We start from the raw sequence: 16,747 nt of genomic DNA on the forward strand, positions 1-16,747 counted from the left end.
CATACAGATCACACATCTTCTGCAGGGAAGAGACTCAACACTATCACACCCAGTGGAGCCCTCTCTAGGGACTGAAAAAAGAGTAAATCTGGGGGCAGGATCCCATATTATATAACCTTTCCCACAGAGTTTCATGGGGAATGCTCAGACGCTACTGTGGGCCAGGGGGAGAGTACCTACAACTGGAGCCCCAAAGGAACCACACTGCCATGGTGGGAATGGGGAGCAGGCTTCCAAGGATCAGAACCAGCGAGGGGATATGCCTCCCATGGATCCCCAGAGATCCACCAGGTTTGGGGTTGGGCCCCACAGTGTTTATCATGTGGGAAAACTGCATCCCAGACATGATGCTGTGTGGGAATCTTAACAGAGGGTTCCATGCACAGAAACTCTTCCTTAAGCTTTTACATAGGAGGTTGATTTGGCTCCAGATAATTAGATTACAATCTCTTAAAGAACATGATGTTCCAAAACTTTATTCAAGATTGTGGGGGAGTATTAAATGGCCTACTGCGCATTACATAGGAAATACATTTATTTTTAAATGACCATACTGACTGAGAACTAAATAATTCTATGTAGTATCCTAAATTCACAAAGTTATCTAAATTAAAGAAGTTTATTAAAAATTTTCCTATTGTAGTCCAGAGGATAGTAGAGAGTTCTGAAATCCATGCTGGATCCTACATTTTAAAGACTGTAGATTCCATGTCCCTTCTTGGAAGTTTCAGTGGAGGAATTTTTGGTAAAATCTCTTTAGCATAAAGACTTTTATGAAGTCCAGCTTCTCGAAGAGCTAGCTCAACACGAACTCTAGGGTCAGAAATGATCTGTTAAAATAAAATATCATAATGATGAACAGAAACAAAATATTAGTATTAATACTTTCTCAAAAATGTAACATATATATTTGTGTGTCTCTATAAATTACATAAAAACCTGTGCTAAAAGAACATTAAAGTTGGAAAATCAAGGACTCAAAAGATAGAAAATGTCAAAATTAACATTGCCTATGCAATCTTATTTCAGTCTCCTTGTATATATGCATAACCTTTATCTTCATGATCATATATTTTTCCCACAGGATCCCTGCTTCATGAGTTACTTAATATTGCTTTTTATTCTCTACATTTGATGTGTGGCTGCAAGACTTATTTAATGCATGCCATCCTAGCCCTGCACTGAAGATAGATTTACTAATTTCTTTCTGGGATTTCTATGGTGTTCACACCATAGTTATCTGAGTGTTTGACAAATATTAATTAATCTTCACAACCCCTTTGTGAGAAAAGGTGGTCGTGTTATCCCCAACTTCTATGACAAATGAGGCAGGGGTCCTACAGAAGACAGCCTCATTCACTTCACAATCCTGATTTATTCCCAGAGTACCAGTGATTCTGAGCACTGAATGAGACAGGGGTCCTGTGGAAAAATTGTATGTGATCATGTAGTTAAAAATTATAATGCATATGCAAAAGGAAATTTTAATTCTGGTATTTCCTAACTTGTCAGTGCTTGACTTTGTAACCTTAATTTTTTTAAAAACATATTTTAATGTAATTTCCTAATTAAAAAAACAAAACAGAAATTCCATCATATGGAACCATTTTGACTCCCAGCTTGGTCCATCAACAAGGTTCAGATCTTAAAATTCACAGCACAGACCTCTTCCACTTGAATTAATGAAGTAAAAGGTAGCAGTAGGAGCCTGTTAACCTATATACGGACAGGTCACTGGGGTGGGGGTGGGGGGAAGATGAGATACACACTTTGCCAGTGGGTTTCACAGCTGTTTGCTGACAGCAGAGGAATGTGGAGACTGAGAGTACCCGGGCTCAATTCCAGGTGCTGTACTGGAGATTATCTGCCCTCTGTTCCAATCCACACCCTTCAGCTCCTACTCCCTCTCTGCTCCTTATCCATGCTCATCCCCTGCCTCCTGCAACCCTCCCTTCACTCCTCAGACAATTACATTCCAGTGTGCCTTCTTCCTCCCCATTGCCTGGGGACTAGCAGTGGAGTATTGAGGGCACAGGAGAGAGAGCCACACTGTTCTCAGTTCTGAGCCCAGTACCACAGTGGTCTACAGTGTCAGAGAGGAGCAATTGCAGGAAAAATCCTGCTCTGCCCCTGCAGCCTGGGATAGAAAATGCTCAGTCACTCTGTGGGGACAAGCATAGTCTGGCTGGCATGTAGGAGCGGTGACAAGATGGAGCACACTCACTGCAGACACAATATTTGGATAATTTAGCTGCCACACTCTAACAAGTCTCTAGTGGCCATGTACAAACTGAGATATTACAGAAGCTTCTAACTTGGCCAAATTTGGGTGAATTTCCACATGGACAGCAAAGAGAACATCCCTGACATCAAGGTTACTGCCTGACAAATTTTGAGCCCTTTTTTCAAAATACGGAGGTACTAGAGCTTTTCAATGAGACAGTTCCAATTTTTTTTAAAAAGGGCCAAAACAATTTATTTTTCTTTTGTTTTCTTCTTGGAAGGAGCTGAACCATTGCTGCTGAAACTTAAAAAAAAAAAAGGGCACAGCTTATGGCACACTCAACATTGAAAAGTCCAATCTGAATGCTTAAAGTTTGGCAAAGTTGTAAGAAACTGAAAACAAGGTCTCATAATGGAAAGTATCTAGCAGCCTTAACTAACAACATTATTTAATTTTCAGCAGATGCAGGGCTAAAAGTTATACTTCACAATTATATCAATAGTGTAACTTATGTTTTTAAACAGACTTTCCACATCATTATTCTAGAGCATGGATAGTGTTTTTAAACATATGGTTATTGCTTTGGGGGGAAAATAAATCAACCGATAATACTGTTGTACTACTGTTTAATTTCTATTTCAAGCAGAACTGGGAATGTCCTCAGCAATCTGATTCAAACTGAGAGAGTATCATTATTTTAATTTGGTGTTTTCCCTTTACACCTGACTAGGCTTGTAGAGGACCCATCCCAGACAATGGAATAATTTGCCGTTTCATTGAAAGATATCTACTACTTATGGTTTTATAGCTACCCACCCAACAGGGACTCTTACTTGATGTAGTTTTCTATAAGGGCAGGAGTTTAGCCTAAAGATTTACCATAATACTAAACAGAGAAGGGGGAAGCAGAACAACAATCCTTTAGAGAAATGCAACATACATGTCAGAGAGTTTACTTTTTAATTTTAAAAATATTAACTAGATATTAGGGCTGTCAAGCAATTAAAAAAATTGAATAATAGAATACCATTAATATAAATATTTTTGGATGTTTAACACATTTTCAAATATATTGATTTCAATTACAACACAGAATACAAAGTGTACAGTCATCACTTTATATTTATTTTTGTATTATAAATTTGCACTGTAAAAATAAAAGAAATAGTATTTTTCAACTCACTTAATACAAGTACTGTATTGCAATCTCTTTATCATGCAAGTTGAACTTACAAATGTAGAATTATGTACAAAAAATAACTGCATTCAAAAACAAAACAATTTTTATTTAAAACTTTAGAGCCTACAAGTCCACTCAGTCCTCCTTCTTGTTCAGCCAATCACTCAGACAAACAGGTCTGTTTACATTTGCAGGAGATAATGCTGCCCGCTTATTGTTTACAATGTCACCTGAAAGTAATGGCACTGTTGTAGCTGGCGTTGCAAGATATTTACGTGCCAGATGCGCTAAAGATTCATATGTCTCTTCATGCTTCAATCATCATTCCAGAGAACATGCGTCCATGCTGATGACGTGTTCTACTTGATAATGACCCAAAGCTGTGCAGACCGATGCATGTTCATTTTCATTATCTGAGTCAGATGCCACCAGCAGAAGGTTGATTTTCTTTTTTTGGTGGTTTGGGTTCTGTAGTTTCCGCATCGGACGGTTGCTCTTTTAAAACTGCTGAAAACATGCTCCACACCCCATCCCTCTCAGATTTTGGAAGGCTTTTCAGATTCTTAAACCTTGGGTCGAGTGCTGTAGCTGTCTTTAGAAATCTCACATTGGTACCTTCTTTGCATTTTGTCAAATCTGCAGTGAAAATGTTCTTAAAATGAACAACATGCTGAGTCATCATCCGAGACTGCTATAGTATGAAATACATGGTAGAATGTATGTAAAACACAGAGCAGGAGACATACAATTCTCCCCCAAGGAGTTCAGTCACAAGTTAATTAACACATTATTTTTTTAACAAATGTCATTAGCACGTCCTCTGGAATGGTGGCTAAAGCATGAAGGGGTATACAAATGTTTAGCATATCTGGCATGTAAATACCTAGCAATGCTGGCTACAAAAGTGCCATGTGAATATCTGTTCTCACTTTCAGGTGACATTGTAAATAAGAAGCGGGTAGCATTAACTCCCATAAATGTAAACAAACTTGTTTCTCTTAACAATTGGCTGAACAAGAAGTAGGACTGAGTGGACTTGTAGGTTCTAAAGTTTTACATGGTTTTGTTTTTCAGTGCAGTTATGTAACAAAAATAATTTACATTCAAAAATTGCGCTTTCCACAATAAAGAGATTGCACTATGGTACTTATATGAGGTGAACTGAAAAATATATTTATATTGTTTATCATTTTTACAATGCAAATACTTGTAATAAAAATAATATAAAGTGAGCACTGTATACTTTGTATTCTGTGTTGTAATTGAAATCAAAATATTTGAAAATGTAGGAAAAGCATCCAAAATATTTAATAAATTTCAATTGGTATTCTATTTTTTAACAGTGTAATTAAACTGTGATTAATCATGATTAGTTTTTTTAATCGCGATTAATTTTTTAGAGTTAATCGCATGAGTTAACTGCAATTAATCAACAGCCCTACTAGTTTCTCTCCAGTATTTCTGGTTTCATATGTGACAATAACTTTCTATTATTAATCTTTCTGTTAATGGAATATTCATTTGTACACAGACTATACAAGATAGGCAATTACCTGTTCTTCATTGTATGTACGTAATGTAAACATTGGTCTTTGAAGAACACATTCTTCTTCAGTTCCAATGCCCATTTTAGCTTTAGATGCCACTGTATCAGCCATCATTCTTGCTGGATCAATTTCAGCAACAATAGCAACCTAAATAACATTACATGAAAATACTTATTAGTCAAATAGTTGATACTATCTAACTGGAATGAAGTTGGAATGAAGTGGACTGGTGTGGAGAAAATTGTATGCATCCGATGAAGTGAGCTGTAGCTCACGAAAGCTCATGCTCAAATAAATTGGTTAGTCTCTAAGGTGCCACAAGTACTCCTTTTCTTTTTACCAATAACAGTTGTCCTTTAAACATAGTCCTTGTGCAGCTCCACATCTGTGAGATGTAAGTGTGCCCATGACAAACTTTGAACCACTCTGAAAAGCAATGCAACCTCTGTGGGTCTAAATGATTGGTCTCCAGGCTATGAAGAGGATGTGTGACCTCAGCTGCCCTCAGTTCCTTCCACTGAATCCAACAATCTCAGAAAACTCTGAAGAAGCAGAGAAATGGGGCGGCCACAGGAAGTGAGAAATGTGGAAATGCAGGAGCAAAACAAGAGTTATTGACAAATAACTCCTCTTTCTCCAATAATTTCCTCTCATTATGACTAGTAAACTAGCTATTTAAGAGAGCGAAACTAGCAGTACAATCCCCCAGGAGGGGGACTGAGAAGGGTTAATTAAACAATGATTGCAGAGCTGATCTCCTAGAACAGGCAGCAGGGTGAGATTCCAAATCAAAAGAGTGGTCCTGCTGAAAGATATGTCTAGATACCCACAAATGATAGCTTTGCTTAATCTCCGCAATGGGAACAGTACTGGCTGGAGCTTTTGGTAGAGGGTAAGAGGATTCATGAAAATTTCGCAGAAAGTCAAATGTGATATATAAGGCAGGCAGCAGTCTGACAGGAGTCCTGAACATGGTGGCAGTCAATCTTGTTCAAGTTCTAGTCAAAAGATAGAACAGCTTATTGGTCTGACAGAAATACATACATACGTCCCTTCAAGATCCATCATAAGATGACATCAGGCAGAACACAATAGAAGAATCTTATTGAGCAGAAATAGTTGCTAAGGGATAATAGCATAGATCCCCTGATTCCTCTGAACTGAATTGACTAGTCCAAAATTTCAACATAGGCATTCACAAAAGAAATAACCTATTGATTACAGCTTATGCAGAGATCATTGTCCACTTCAACGAACAGCAGGCTCCCATAGACTCCTTCCTGCACTGTAGTAGTTTGTTCTGCAGTCCTTCACAGCACTGAGCACCTGTTCTCAGCAATCTATCACTATCTAGGCCACTAAGTGATGTAACTACAGATCTGGGCAGCAAATCAATCTCGTTTTTAGGACAGTCTCCTCAGATCAAAACTACTCAACCAGAGAGGCCTCTCCTTGGATCCGTGATGCTTCTTATAGCATTTGGATGACAGCACCACCACCTGGTGCTGAGACAACTCATCTAAGCCAGATCTTGTTCTTGGGCAGCCAAGAGAAGACCTATCACCTCAGTATTTTATTATTTATTTTACTTTTATTTTATGTATTTCATATATACAATTCCCTCAACTGAGTGAGTGCATTGTATATATGAGGGGAAATGATGGTGTCCTTGGAGCTCTAAGGAAGATGTAGGGACTCTTTCCAATCAAAACCAACAACCAAAAAGTGATGAAGGAGATGAAAGAAGTGGACTAATAACTTAGTAGTTATATTAAGTAACAGTCCCTACTTACCTACATGTCTCCAGCTTTAATCCAGACCACATCACACGATCCACTGTCTACAGCCAAGCTCTAAGATACAACCGCATTTGCTCTGATCCCTCAGACAGAGACAAACACCTACAGAATCTCTATCAAGCATTCTTAAAACTGCAATACCCACCTGGTGAAGTGAAGAAACAGATTGACAGAGCCAGAAGGGTACTCAGAAGTCACCTGTTAGGATAAAGATATTCACGCCTGTCTGCAAAGGCCTGTACTTTAAGAATTTAGGTGTATTCTTATCACTTGGCTAGTTCTAGAGGTATAAAAGAAAGAATCAAAATCACTGTCTGCCGGTGTAAGGGCCTTCTCTTACTGTGACAGTCTGAGGCCCTGTTCTTAGGCTAAGGCCTTTGGCTAAGCAGCAGAGGCAGCCATAAGCTAGGAAGCGAACAGTCACATCCTCACATTCCAAACTAGTCACATTGAAATAAGGTGCTGTTGGGCTGTTAGGCACTATCAGGACAGGACTGTATTCCTATCACCTCCAGAGAAAGGGAAGTGCCTAGAAAATGTAAAAGGAAACTTAGTTTGATAGCATCCTGTCTGGCAAGAACTCACTTATCAATAGCTGGGATGTGAAATCCTCACTTCTGTATTGTTTTGTCATTATAGTTCCCACTTTGCTATTGTTTGTCTGTATAATCTCTCTGGTTCTGTGATTGTTCCTGCTGTATAATTAATTTTGCTGGGTGTAAACTAATTAAGGTGGTGGAATATAATTGGTTACATAATCATGTTACAATATGTTAGGATTGGTTAGTTAAATTTCAGGAAAAATGATTGGTTAAGGTATAGCTAAGCAGAACTCAAGTTTTACTATATAAACTGTAGTCAATGAGGAAGTGAGTGGGTGTGGGTGGGAGGGTGGGTGGGGGAGGGAAATGGGAACAGGGAATGGGGGTAAGAAAATTGGAATCATGTTTTGCTAAAGGGGGAAATGGGAACAGGGAATGGGAGTAAGGAAGTTGGAATCATGTTTGGCTAAGGGTAGGAATGGGAACAGGGACACAGGTGTAAGGCTCTGTGGTGTCAGAGCTGGGAAGGAGGATACTAAGGAAGGAAACTGGAATCATGCTTGCTGGAAGTTCACCCGAACAAACATCGAATTGTTTGCACCTTTGGACTTCGGGTATTGTTGCTCTCTGTTCATGCGAGGACCAGGGAAGTAAGTGGGTGAAGGAATAAGGCCCCTAACATCACATACTACAAGACAAGCCCAATAAAGAAAGTAACAGAACGTCACTGGCCGTCACCTACAGCCCCCAACTAAAAGCTCTGCAGTGCATCATCAAGGATCTACAACCTATCCTGAAAGACGATCCCTCACTCTCACAGACCTTGGGAGACAGGCCAGTCCTCGCTTACAGACAGCCCCCCAACCTGAAGCAAATACTCACCAGCAACTACACACCACACAACAAAAACACCAATCCAGGAACCAAACCCTGCTACAAACCCCAGTGCCAACTCTGTCCACATATCTATTCAAGGGACACCATCATAGGACCTAACCACATCAGCCACACCATCAAGGACTCGTTCACCTGCACATCTACCAATGTGATATATGCCATCATGTGCCAGCAATGCCCCTCTGCCATGTACACTGGCCAAACCGGACAGTCTCTATGCAAAAGAATAAATGGACACAAAACTGACATCAGAAATCATAACATGCAAAAACCAGCAGGAGAACACTTCAATCTCTCTGGTCACTCAATAACAGACCTAAAAGTGGCAATTCTTCAACAAAAAAACTTCAAAAACAGACTCCAACGTGAAGCTACAGAACTGGAATTAATTTGCAAACTGGATCCCATCAGATTAGGCCTGAATAAAGACTGGGAGTGGTTGGTCATTACAAAACCTAAACTTAATTTCCCCAATACTAATTTCTCCATACTGTTACTCACACCTTTTTGTCAACTGTCTGTAATAGGCCATTCTCTTACCACTTCAAAAGTTATTTTTCCTCCCTTGGTATCCTGCTGTTAATTGATTTATCTCGTTAGACTGACCTCAGACTTGGTAAAGCAACCCCCATCCTTTCATGTATTTATACCTGCTCCTGTATTTTCACTCCATGCATCTGATGAAGTGGGTTCTAACCCATGAAAGCTTATGCCCAAATAAATTTGTTAGTCTCTAAAGTGCCACAAGGACTCCTTGTTATGTTAGTCCCTACTTTATTAAAGAGTCAAATCTAATTCTTCTTGCAAGGCAGTATAAATCACAGTTTCTAGACAATTTTTATGTAGTTTCTTTGTGCTATAGTATATACAAGTGGCCTAATACTGTTTTGTAAAAATACAGCAAACTGCATGAAGAAAAGTCAATCTGAAGTATCATATAATTGCTGACACCTAATCAGATAACTAATGCAAGCAAAAATATTAAAACTGTACATCTCTCTTTAACCAAAAGGTGATATCCAGTTTCACCATGTCAAAAAGATAAACTACTGAATGGACTTTCTAAATATATTTATCTGCTCCAGATAAAAACTAAGGGATCTATTTCATGGAGTAAGACCCTACCAATATGGGGTGAAGATGGAGAAAAATGATTGATTAGAGGAATAGTTAAGGTGGAACTGTGTCATCGTCATCAAAAGCCTTTTTGGAGACATTTTAACCTTGATGTACCAGTCACAAGCATGGTGGTAGCTCAGAGAGTTACTGCCACCAAGAAAATATACTTTCTTGTATGTAACCAATGCCAATATGATTCAACTGATTTAACCAAGTATGTTCGCCAGAGTAATGATCCCCTTGGGAACAGAGGTTGTTCCTAACTCTGAAATGTTCGTAACTCTAAACAAAATGTTATGGTGGTTCTTTCAAAAGTTTACAACTGAACATTGACTTAATACAGTTTTGAAACTTTACTATGCAGAAGAAAAATGCTGCTTTTAACCATCTTAATTTAAATGAAACAAGCACAGAAACAGTTTCCTTACCTTGTCAAATCTTTTTTTTTTAAAAAACTTTCCCTTTATTTTTTTAGTAGTATATGTTTAACACAATAGTGTACTGAATTTGCGCTTTTTTTGCGGCTCTCTGCTGCTGCATGATTGTGTACTTCCGATTCCAAAGGAGGTGTGTGGTTGACCGGTCAGTTCAGAACTCTGGTGTTCGTAACTCTGAGGTTCTACTGTATTGATATCCCAAAATAATGTGGTTATTCTAGCAGAATATTTTAACTCAATCTTAAAAAAACTTCAACAGGTTTAAAAAAAAAAAAGACTGAAATAGCAGCCAATTGAACTTTGAGGCTCATTTATCTGTAAACCAGCTCTGAAAAATGTAAAAGGAATGTAATGAGGACATTTTGGCCAGAAGAGAACAATCTAGCCTAGGCCTGCCCTTTTAAACTCAAGAAAGTAAATTCAATCTGTATCTCTGTAACTAGCTGTCAGGTTCCAGAAACCTGTACAGAAAGGCAGTGCTCGTCTGAGTTACCCTAAACTCTAGTGCTAGAACCATGCATAAAGTGTACTCATGCTGGCAAAAGGATCTTGCTAACTTAGATCAAGACATAAGAGGATTTTGGGCTGTTGCTCTGAGTAGAGACAACTAAGGACTAGGACAGAGGAGGTCCGACAGTTTAAGTTGATAATATCCCTATATTACTAAAGTTCTGCAGGAGGTCCAAAAGGAGCGGAAAACGTTCCATTTGAAATCAGTTAAACCACTAATGTCAGTCAAGTTACTTTTGTACATAACTGTTTGCAAGATTAGTATCACAGCTTGTATCTGTGCAGACAGACAGATTTAATTTTTCAGTAAATAACCTTACCTGAGGCAGAGAAATGCATAGGAATGTCTACACTGCAACTAAAAACCCTTGGCTGGCCTGTGCAGGCTGACTCGGGCTTGCAGGGCTTGGGCTAAGGGGCTGTTTATTGTAGTGTAGAATTCTGGGCTCAGGCTGGAGCCCAGGCTTTAAGACCTGCGAGGTGGGAGGGTCCCAGAGCTTGGGCTGCAGCCCGATCCCAGAAGTCTACACTGCTATGAAACAGCCCCTTATCCAGAGCCCTGCGAGCTTGAGTCAGCTCGCACAGGCCAGCTGTGGGTTTTTAGTTGCAGTGTAGACATATCCTCGGAGCCTCATTTACAGACCTTCAGCTCTGCAGGATCTTCCTTCCTTGTAGACTTTGTAAAACCTGCAATTCCAAAGTCTTAATTCAAAAAATTTATAAGGCCATAAACAGGCCACTCAGGCCTGGCTCACACACTGCATTGGGCTGCCTATGCCCCAGTGCAGAGCATGTGCTGGGGGTGGGGTCATAGGAAATTCTGCTATGGTCATTCTGGCTTGCATTGCAAATCGCAGGCTACCCTGGGGAGGCTGCTCTAACACTAGGGCTATCTGAGTTACACTGGGTGCTGTTTTGGCCCCCAGAGTAGCCCACAACTGGAAAGACACAAAAAGTGGTTTAAATAAACTTTTTCCTGCTCCCCGCCCACACTCTGGGTTGCACATTCTAAGCTGCACTTCCAGGAGTACAGCATAGAATCTCAAGTACTGGATTTCCCTTTTATTCCTTGAAGACAAAAAACAACGGAGGGAAATTAAATTAAAAATAAAATTAAATGTAACATAAATGTTTCAAAGACATATGTTCAAAGGTTAGGAAAAGAAAAAAATAAAGTTATCGCAGTAAATTTTACTTGGTATCCTTGGATAAGTGCTGTCTGGAATAGAGTTTTTTCATGAACTGCACCAACTTCATAGAGAGTTAAACTCAATCCTGTGCAGAGAGCCAACCCAGGGCCTATGAAACACGCTCATTTTGGGGGCTTAAGTGGTTCATAAGCCTCGTGCTGGTCATCTACACAGGATTGAAACTAAAAGGAACAGCAACAGAAGGAAAAAAGGGTCCCAACTCAGAGAAATTAATGACTATCCACTTCCAAATGTCAACAGATTCTACTGTGTCATTTAATATGTTAATGATCATATTGTCAGAAGTACAAAACACAAAGGGTGTGTAATGTGGCAGAGATCATGTTACTGTGAAAACCTTAACTTTTTCATTCCTTGATTGCGGAAGGATTGCTTTTGTAATGTGTTATATTAATGTAATTTTATGTAGCTTAATTGTATATCTAAATACTATGCACAGGAAACAAAATCACCTGTTGCCTGAGGGCTTCAAGACGTCTCTCTCTTTCTTCTTTCTCATGGGCTTCTTGAAGGGACAGTTCTTTTCTCTCCATCAGGCGTTTTTCCAACAGTTCTTGTCTAAACTTAACCCTGTACAATAGAGCATATATATATATGATGAAAACATTGGGCAAGTTGTATCAAACTGTGGTTTCAACGTTTCTGCTTGAAAACCAGGGTGAAATTCTTTATCTCTGTTTCATGAATAATATGAGGTTTCCTCAAAACACCTGAAACTAACTCATTTAATTATTTTACCAGAGTTTAAAGAATGGATAATTATCCATGAATATTCTCACAATTATCAGAACACATTTATGGATGCTAATTTTTGTCCAATATTCTCTATAATGTATTATTTTTCTTCCATTTTCTTCACTAACAACCTTAAAAGAAATGCACTCTGACATCCAGACATGACAGCAAAAACATGACTCTCCCTATCCTTCCTCTTTCCATTCAATAAATAGGCAAGACCTCTAATCTTGCTTCTTGTAGAAGTAAGTAAAGCTACTGATTGTATTGCCCTAAAACAGCAGAAACCTGCTTTGTCTTCTTGCATGAGGTAGCCTTTTCCCTCCCCTTTATTCATTGGACAGACAGACACACCCCCCTCTTCCTCAAAACTTTTAACTTCCTTTTGGGATATGCAGTAGGAAGCACTGCAAAGAAAAAAGGGGATTTTTAATACTTTTACACTTAGAAAAAGAAAGAGTTTATTAAACTCAAAGGAGAGCGTAACTTGTAGTGTAAATTGCAAGGATTTGGAACAAGCAGCCAGTTAACCAGGCAGTTACAAAAGACCATGGCTGCAATGATCCGAGAGCAATTAACAGGACAAACTGGTATGACCCAAGAAGATGGTACAATATTACTCAAGGATGCACAAGACACTCTCTAAATTTGTTTCAGAGTGGTAGCCGTGTTAGTCTGTATCAGCAAAAATAACGAGGAGTCCTTGTGGCACCTTAGAGTCTAACACATTTATTTGGGCATTATTTGTTTATTTGGACAAATTTGTTCTTGTTGTTCCTGTATTTTAAATAGGTTCAGACTCACAACACAGGCCTTGGCAATATTTTTGTTTCAAGGTGAAAGCCTAATCTACTTAGTGAGATGACATGAAAATCTCTTAATAAAAATTCAGAATTTTCATTTTTTTATGAAAAATGGCAAATGATAAAATTAGCATTTTATTGAAAGCCTTTCATGCAGATTTAAATGCTTGCACTACCATACGGTTTCTAAAATTATCCAGTGCTATTAAAAATGAGGCTCAATGCCCTGGAAGTTGCCAGGAACTACCAAATTAAAAACTTAAGAGACATGTATCAAGGCCTGATTTTTAAGTGACTTGTCCCTACTGTAGTCATTTACACATGTATAAAGTGAGTGTGAAACACTATCACAGCAGAATGCAAAATTCATGTAAGACTCTACCATTCACTTTGCACAGGTGTAAATTATTACATAATGTGCAAAGCAGTGGAGAATCAGGCCCAAAGTTTCTGTTTCTTGTTTTCTGACCAAGCAAGGGCTGAAAGTGTTGAAGAAGTGGCACTCCTAGCTCATGAGAAGAAGAAAGAAGAAATATTTTCATGATCATATTATCTTGAGAAGATCATCATGTTGTTCATGCTGTCCAGTCAGGAGCAGCATTAACAAAGATCTTTAGCTTCCTGGTCAGAGGATAACAGTAGAGATATGAAAGCTACATACACAACAGGGAGGAGTTTTAATTTGTAAATATATTCTCAGTTGCAAATAGTATACCAAGTTTAGAACAGCTTAATAAATATTTTATAGTTGGCTTTAAGTGTTTCACTTCTCCTGTAACTTCACAGTATCCACATGATACTGTAGTATTTTTGTTATACTTACTATATTATACTTAACATTTTAACTACTGTTATTTCAAAGTAAACTTTAATTTTACAGCAAAACATTTTAATGTTTTAATACTCAATTTTGACTTTAATAAAATAGTAAATAACAATTTAGCAAATAACAATTTTAATAAGCAACAAGCTGACAAATGAGATTAGCTAATTAGTTTCAGCGGAGCTACCTCTTGAAGTATTGTGGGTACACACTTATGTAATTTCTGATAAGCATAATTTCATTAAAATTCTGTTTTCAGACACTGTCATAACTATTCAAGAGGAAAAAACTAACATGCTTATTATAAAAGTTTTAACAGCACTTTTAAAAATGTTTGTAACACTTTTTTTCAGACTATAATCAGTTATTGTTTGTTACTGTGATTAGTATAAATATGTCATGTATACTGTGGGTACATGTAGTGTTTATACAAAAGGATGGTAGCTCAGAAGATGTTTCCATATCTGACACTCACTTTTATGACCTTGCCAAGTCCTTGGATATCTGGCCCTAAAATACATCACATGTCGGGCCAGGTATTCCATAAGTAGCCCCTTGCTAGCATCCATAAAATTTATGGGCCAAATCTTCAACTGGTGTAAACTGTCAACTGAAGTCAATGGAGGTATGACAATTTACATGAGCTGAGGATTCGGCCCGATGTGTCTACAGGGAAATCGGTACAGTATTTGCACATACAAGTACCCATTTGCACTTTCAATGGACCAAATGCTGATACCCTTGATGATACTGAGTAACCCATTGCTCCACAAGTGGTTCCTATTGGTTTCAATGGGACTACTTGTGGAGAACGATACTATTCAATGTCTACAAGCATAACCTACCCTATTTATCTCACATGTATATGCAAATGCAGGTTTTGTCTGGGCAAATGTGGGTATGCCACTCAGTCTCCACTTGAACATTTTTCTTATTAGGTTTCTGTATTTATGGTGGGAGTCTCTCTCATTGTGGGATAGTTACCCTTCAACAGACTATTATTTACAAAAAGAAGCTACAATCTTCCTTAAAAAATTAAATAAGACTATTAAAGTTTAGTAGTCAGTAGCTGTGCACTATTGTTCTATAATCTCTTTCACATTCCTTTACTTTCCGGTCTTTTTAGAGCATTTGTGTAGAATGAACATCAAAAGTTTAGAGCTTCAAACAATGAATGATTCAGCAGTCTGCTGCAGTGAATTACACTTTGATTTTCTATCAGAACAGAAAACTATCAAACGAGGTACGAATAATTGACACTACCCCACAACATGGATTTTTTAAAAGTTTTAAATAGTACAGCAATAATTTTACATTTCTTCATAAAGTCAGAAATTGTAACCTCAATAAGCGTCAAAAGTGAAGTACTTAGTCTTTAAGAGGAAAAATATCTTATTTACAGTCAGATTCACTGGCACTCTCTGGTAATGCAAAGCAGCTGTAAATCTGGTTTACCTCATGCTTTGCAATACAAGCAGCTACAGCACACAAGTAAACCCCTGGAATATAGTCGTAACATGGTACAGGATCATCCATGTTTGAGATGAAAAAGACTGATCTAGCCCTTCTCCCTCTCAATGATAATTTCATAGGCCCTGTTATCCAATTCTAACTTTAATTCAGAAAACTTTAAATACTTTTCCCATCCCATTTGCCTGCTCCTATTTTCATGTCTTCTTCTTTGCCACCTCTTGTATTTAGAATAGCCAGACAATTCGTGTATGTCAAACACCTTTCCTGTCCTCCTTAAAAATCTACTGAAAATCCATTAGATCAGCAAAACATGCCACCTATAATGACCACTATGTCTGTCTAGTACTGTATTGCTCTGTATTGTCCCCATTCTTAGTTTTTTAAAGCCCAATCCTACAAAGACTCTAGGACTACTCCTGCTTATAATTAAGCACATACCTAAGTCTTCACAGCATTGTGACCCTTAACTGTAAACTCACTGGGACATGTATTTCATTTTAGCTTGGCGTACTTACACTGTAGAGTGCCAGGCAGCACACATGCGGCACTACAGGACCTAATAACAGTAACACCTCTCTTTCCTTCTTTGATTAATGTTAGTGAAGAAGTCTGAAGAGGAAAAGAACTACACAATTCCAAAGAATGAGTATCCTCAACAAAGAGTAAGTAATTTTTCCTTTCCTTACACTGTTTTATCATGTATAGTATGACAAGTCTGGTAAACGTAAAGTTGAGCATTTACTTACTTTTGATTCATAATCTCACCTCTATTATTTCTTTACTGAATTGTGCCATTTGTTTATTTTGTATGTTATTAGCATAATCCTTTCCTACTGTATGATGCTATATAACCTAATAGCTATAGCTTTTAAAAACACATTAGAAAATAACTCATGCACTGCTTATGTATCTTTTGTAATGGATAGTAAATTGCTCATAAATACAAGGACTAGATTCTGGTATGTTGTGTGGCTGTTTTATACTGCACTATCACTGGAATCAGGCTGCATCACTGACATAGTTGACCTTAGCAGGATCACCTCATTGTACAGCAGTCCTCGTATAGCACAGTCAACACAACAGCTTCTACACATCCACCTTCTTGCTGTTTTGTTTTTTAACTACTGCTGGAAAACAGAATACAGCCTCTCTGCCCTTGACCCTTAAATAGCCTCGGGCAATAATTTCAACTGGATCTCAATCTCAAACATTCATGGCCTTAGGTAAAGCACAAGATTAATGGCTTCAGTGCAGTCAATTAAATGAAAAGCCATTGCAGGTGTGTTAAAGAGGCGGCAAATAAATATACATAAGTAAAGAACACTGAGGATGTGGAACAGAGGACAGAATGGTTCTCATACTGTGACTGTCAGACTGACAATATCCTGCATGAAATTTATTGAAATAAAACTAATTCAGTACGGTTTAACTTAACATCTTTGGAGTT

General features: G+C 38.2%; 1 protein-coding gene across 1 annotated transcript in view; it reads right to left on the reverse strand.

Annotated features, from left to right (window-relative positions):
- Positions 1-683: 683 nt before the first annotated feature.
- CCDC148 (coiled-coil domain containing 148) overlaps positions 684-16,747 on the reverse strand; it is a 123,594-nt gene continuing 107,530 nt past the window's right edge. The window contains exons 12-14 of the mRNA XM_077830510.1: positions 11,919-12,036; positions 4,958-5,098; positions 684-830 (exon numbers count right to left, since the gene is read on the reverse strand). Of these exons, the coding sequence (XP_077686636.1) occupies positions 684-830; positions 4,958-5,098; positions 11,919-12,036 (406 nt within the window). The remainder of the gene's footprint in view (positions 831-4,957; positions 5,099-11,918; positions 12,037-16,747) is intronic.

This window comes from Eretmochelys imbricata, chromosome 11, assembly GCF_965152235.1.
Source record: "Eretmochelys imbricata isolate rEreImb1 chromosome 11, rEreImb1.hap1, whole genome shotgun sequence".
NCBI lineage: Eukaryota > Metazoa > Chordata > Testudines > Cheloniidae > Eretmochelys > Eretmochelys imbricata.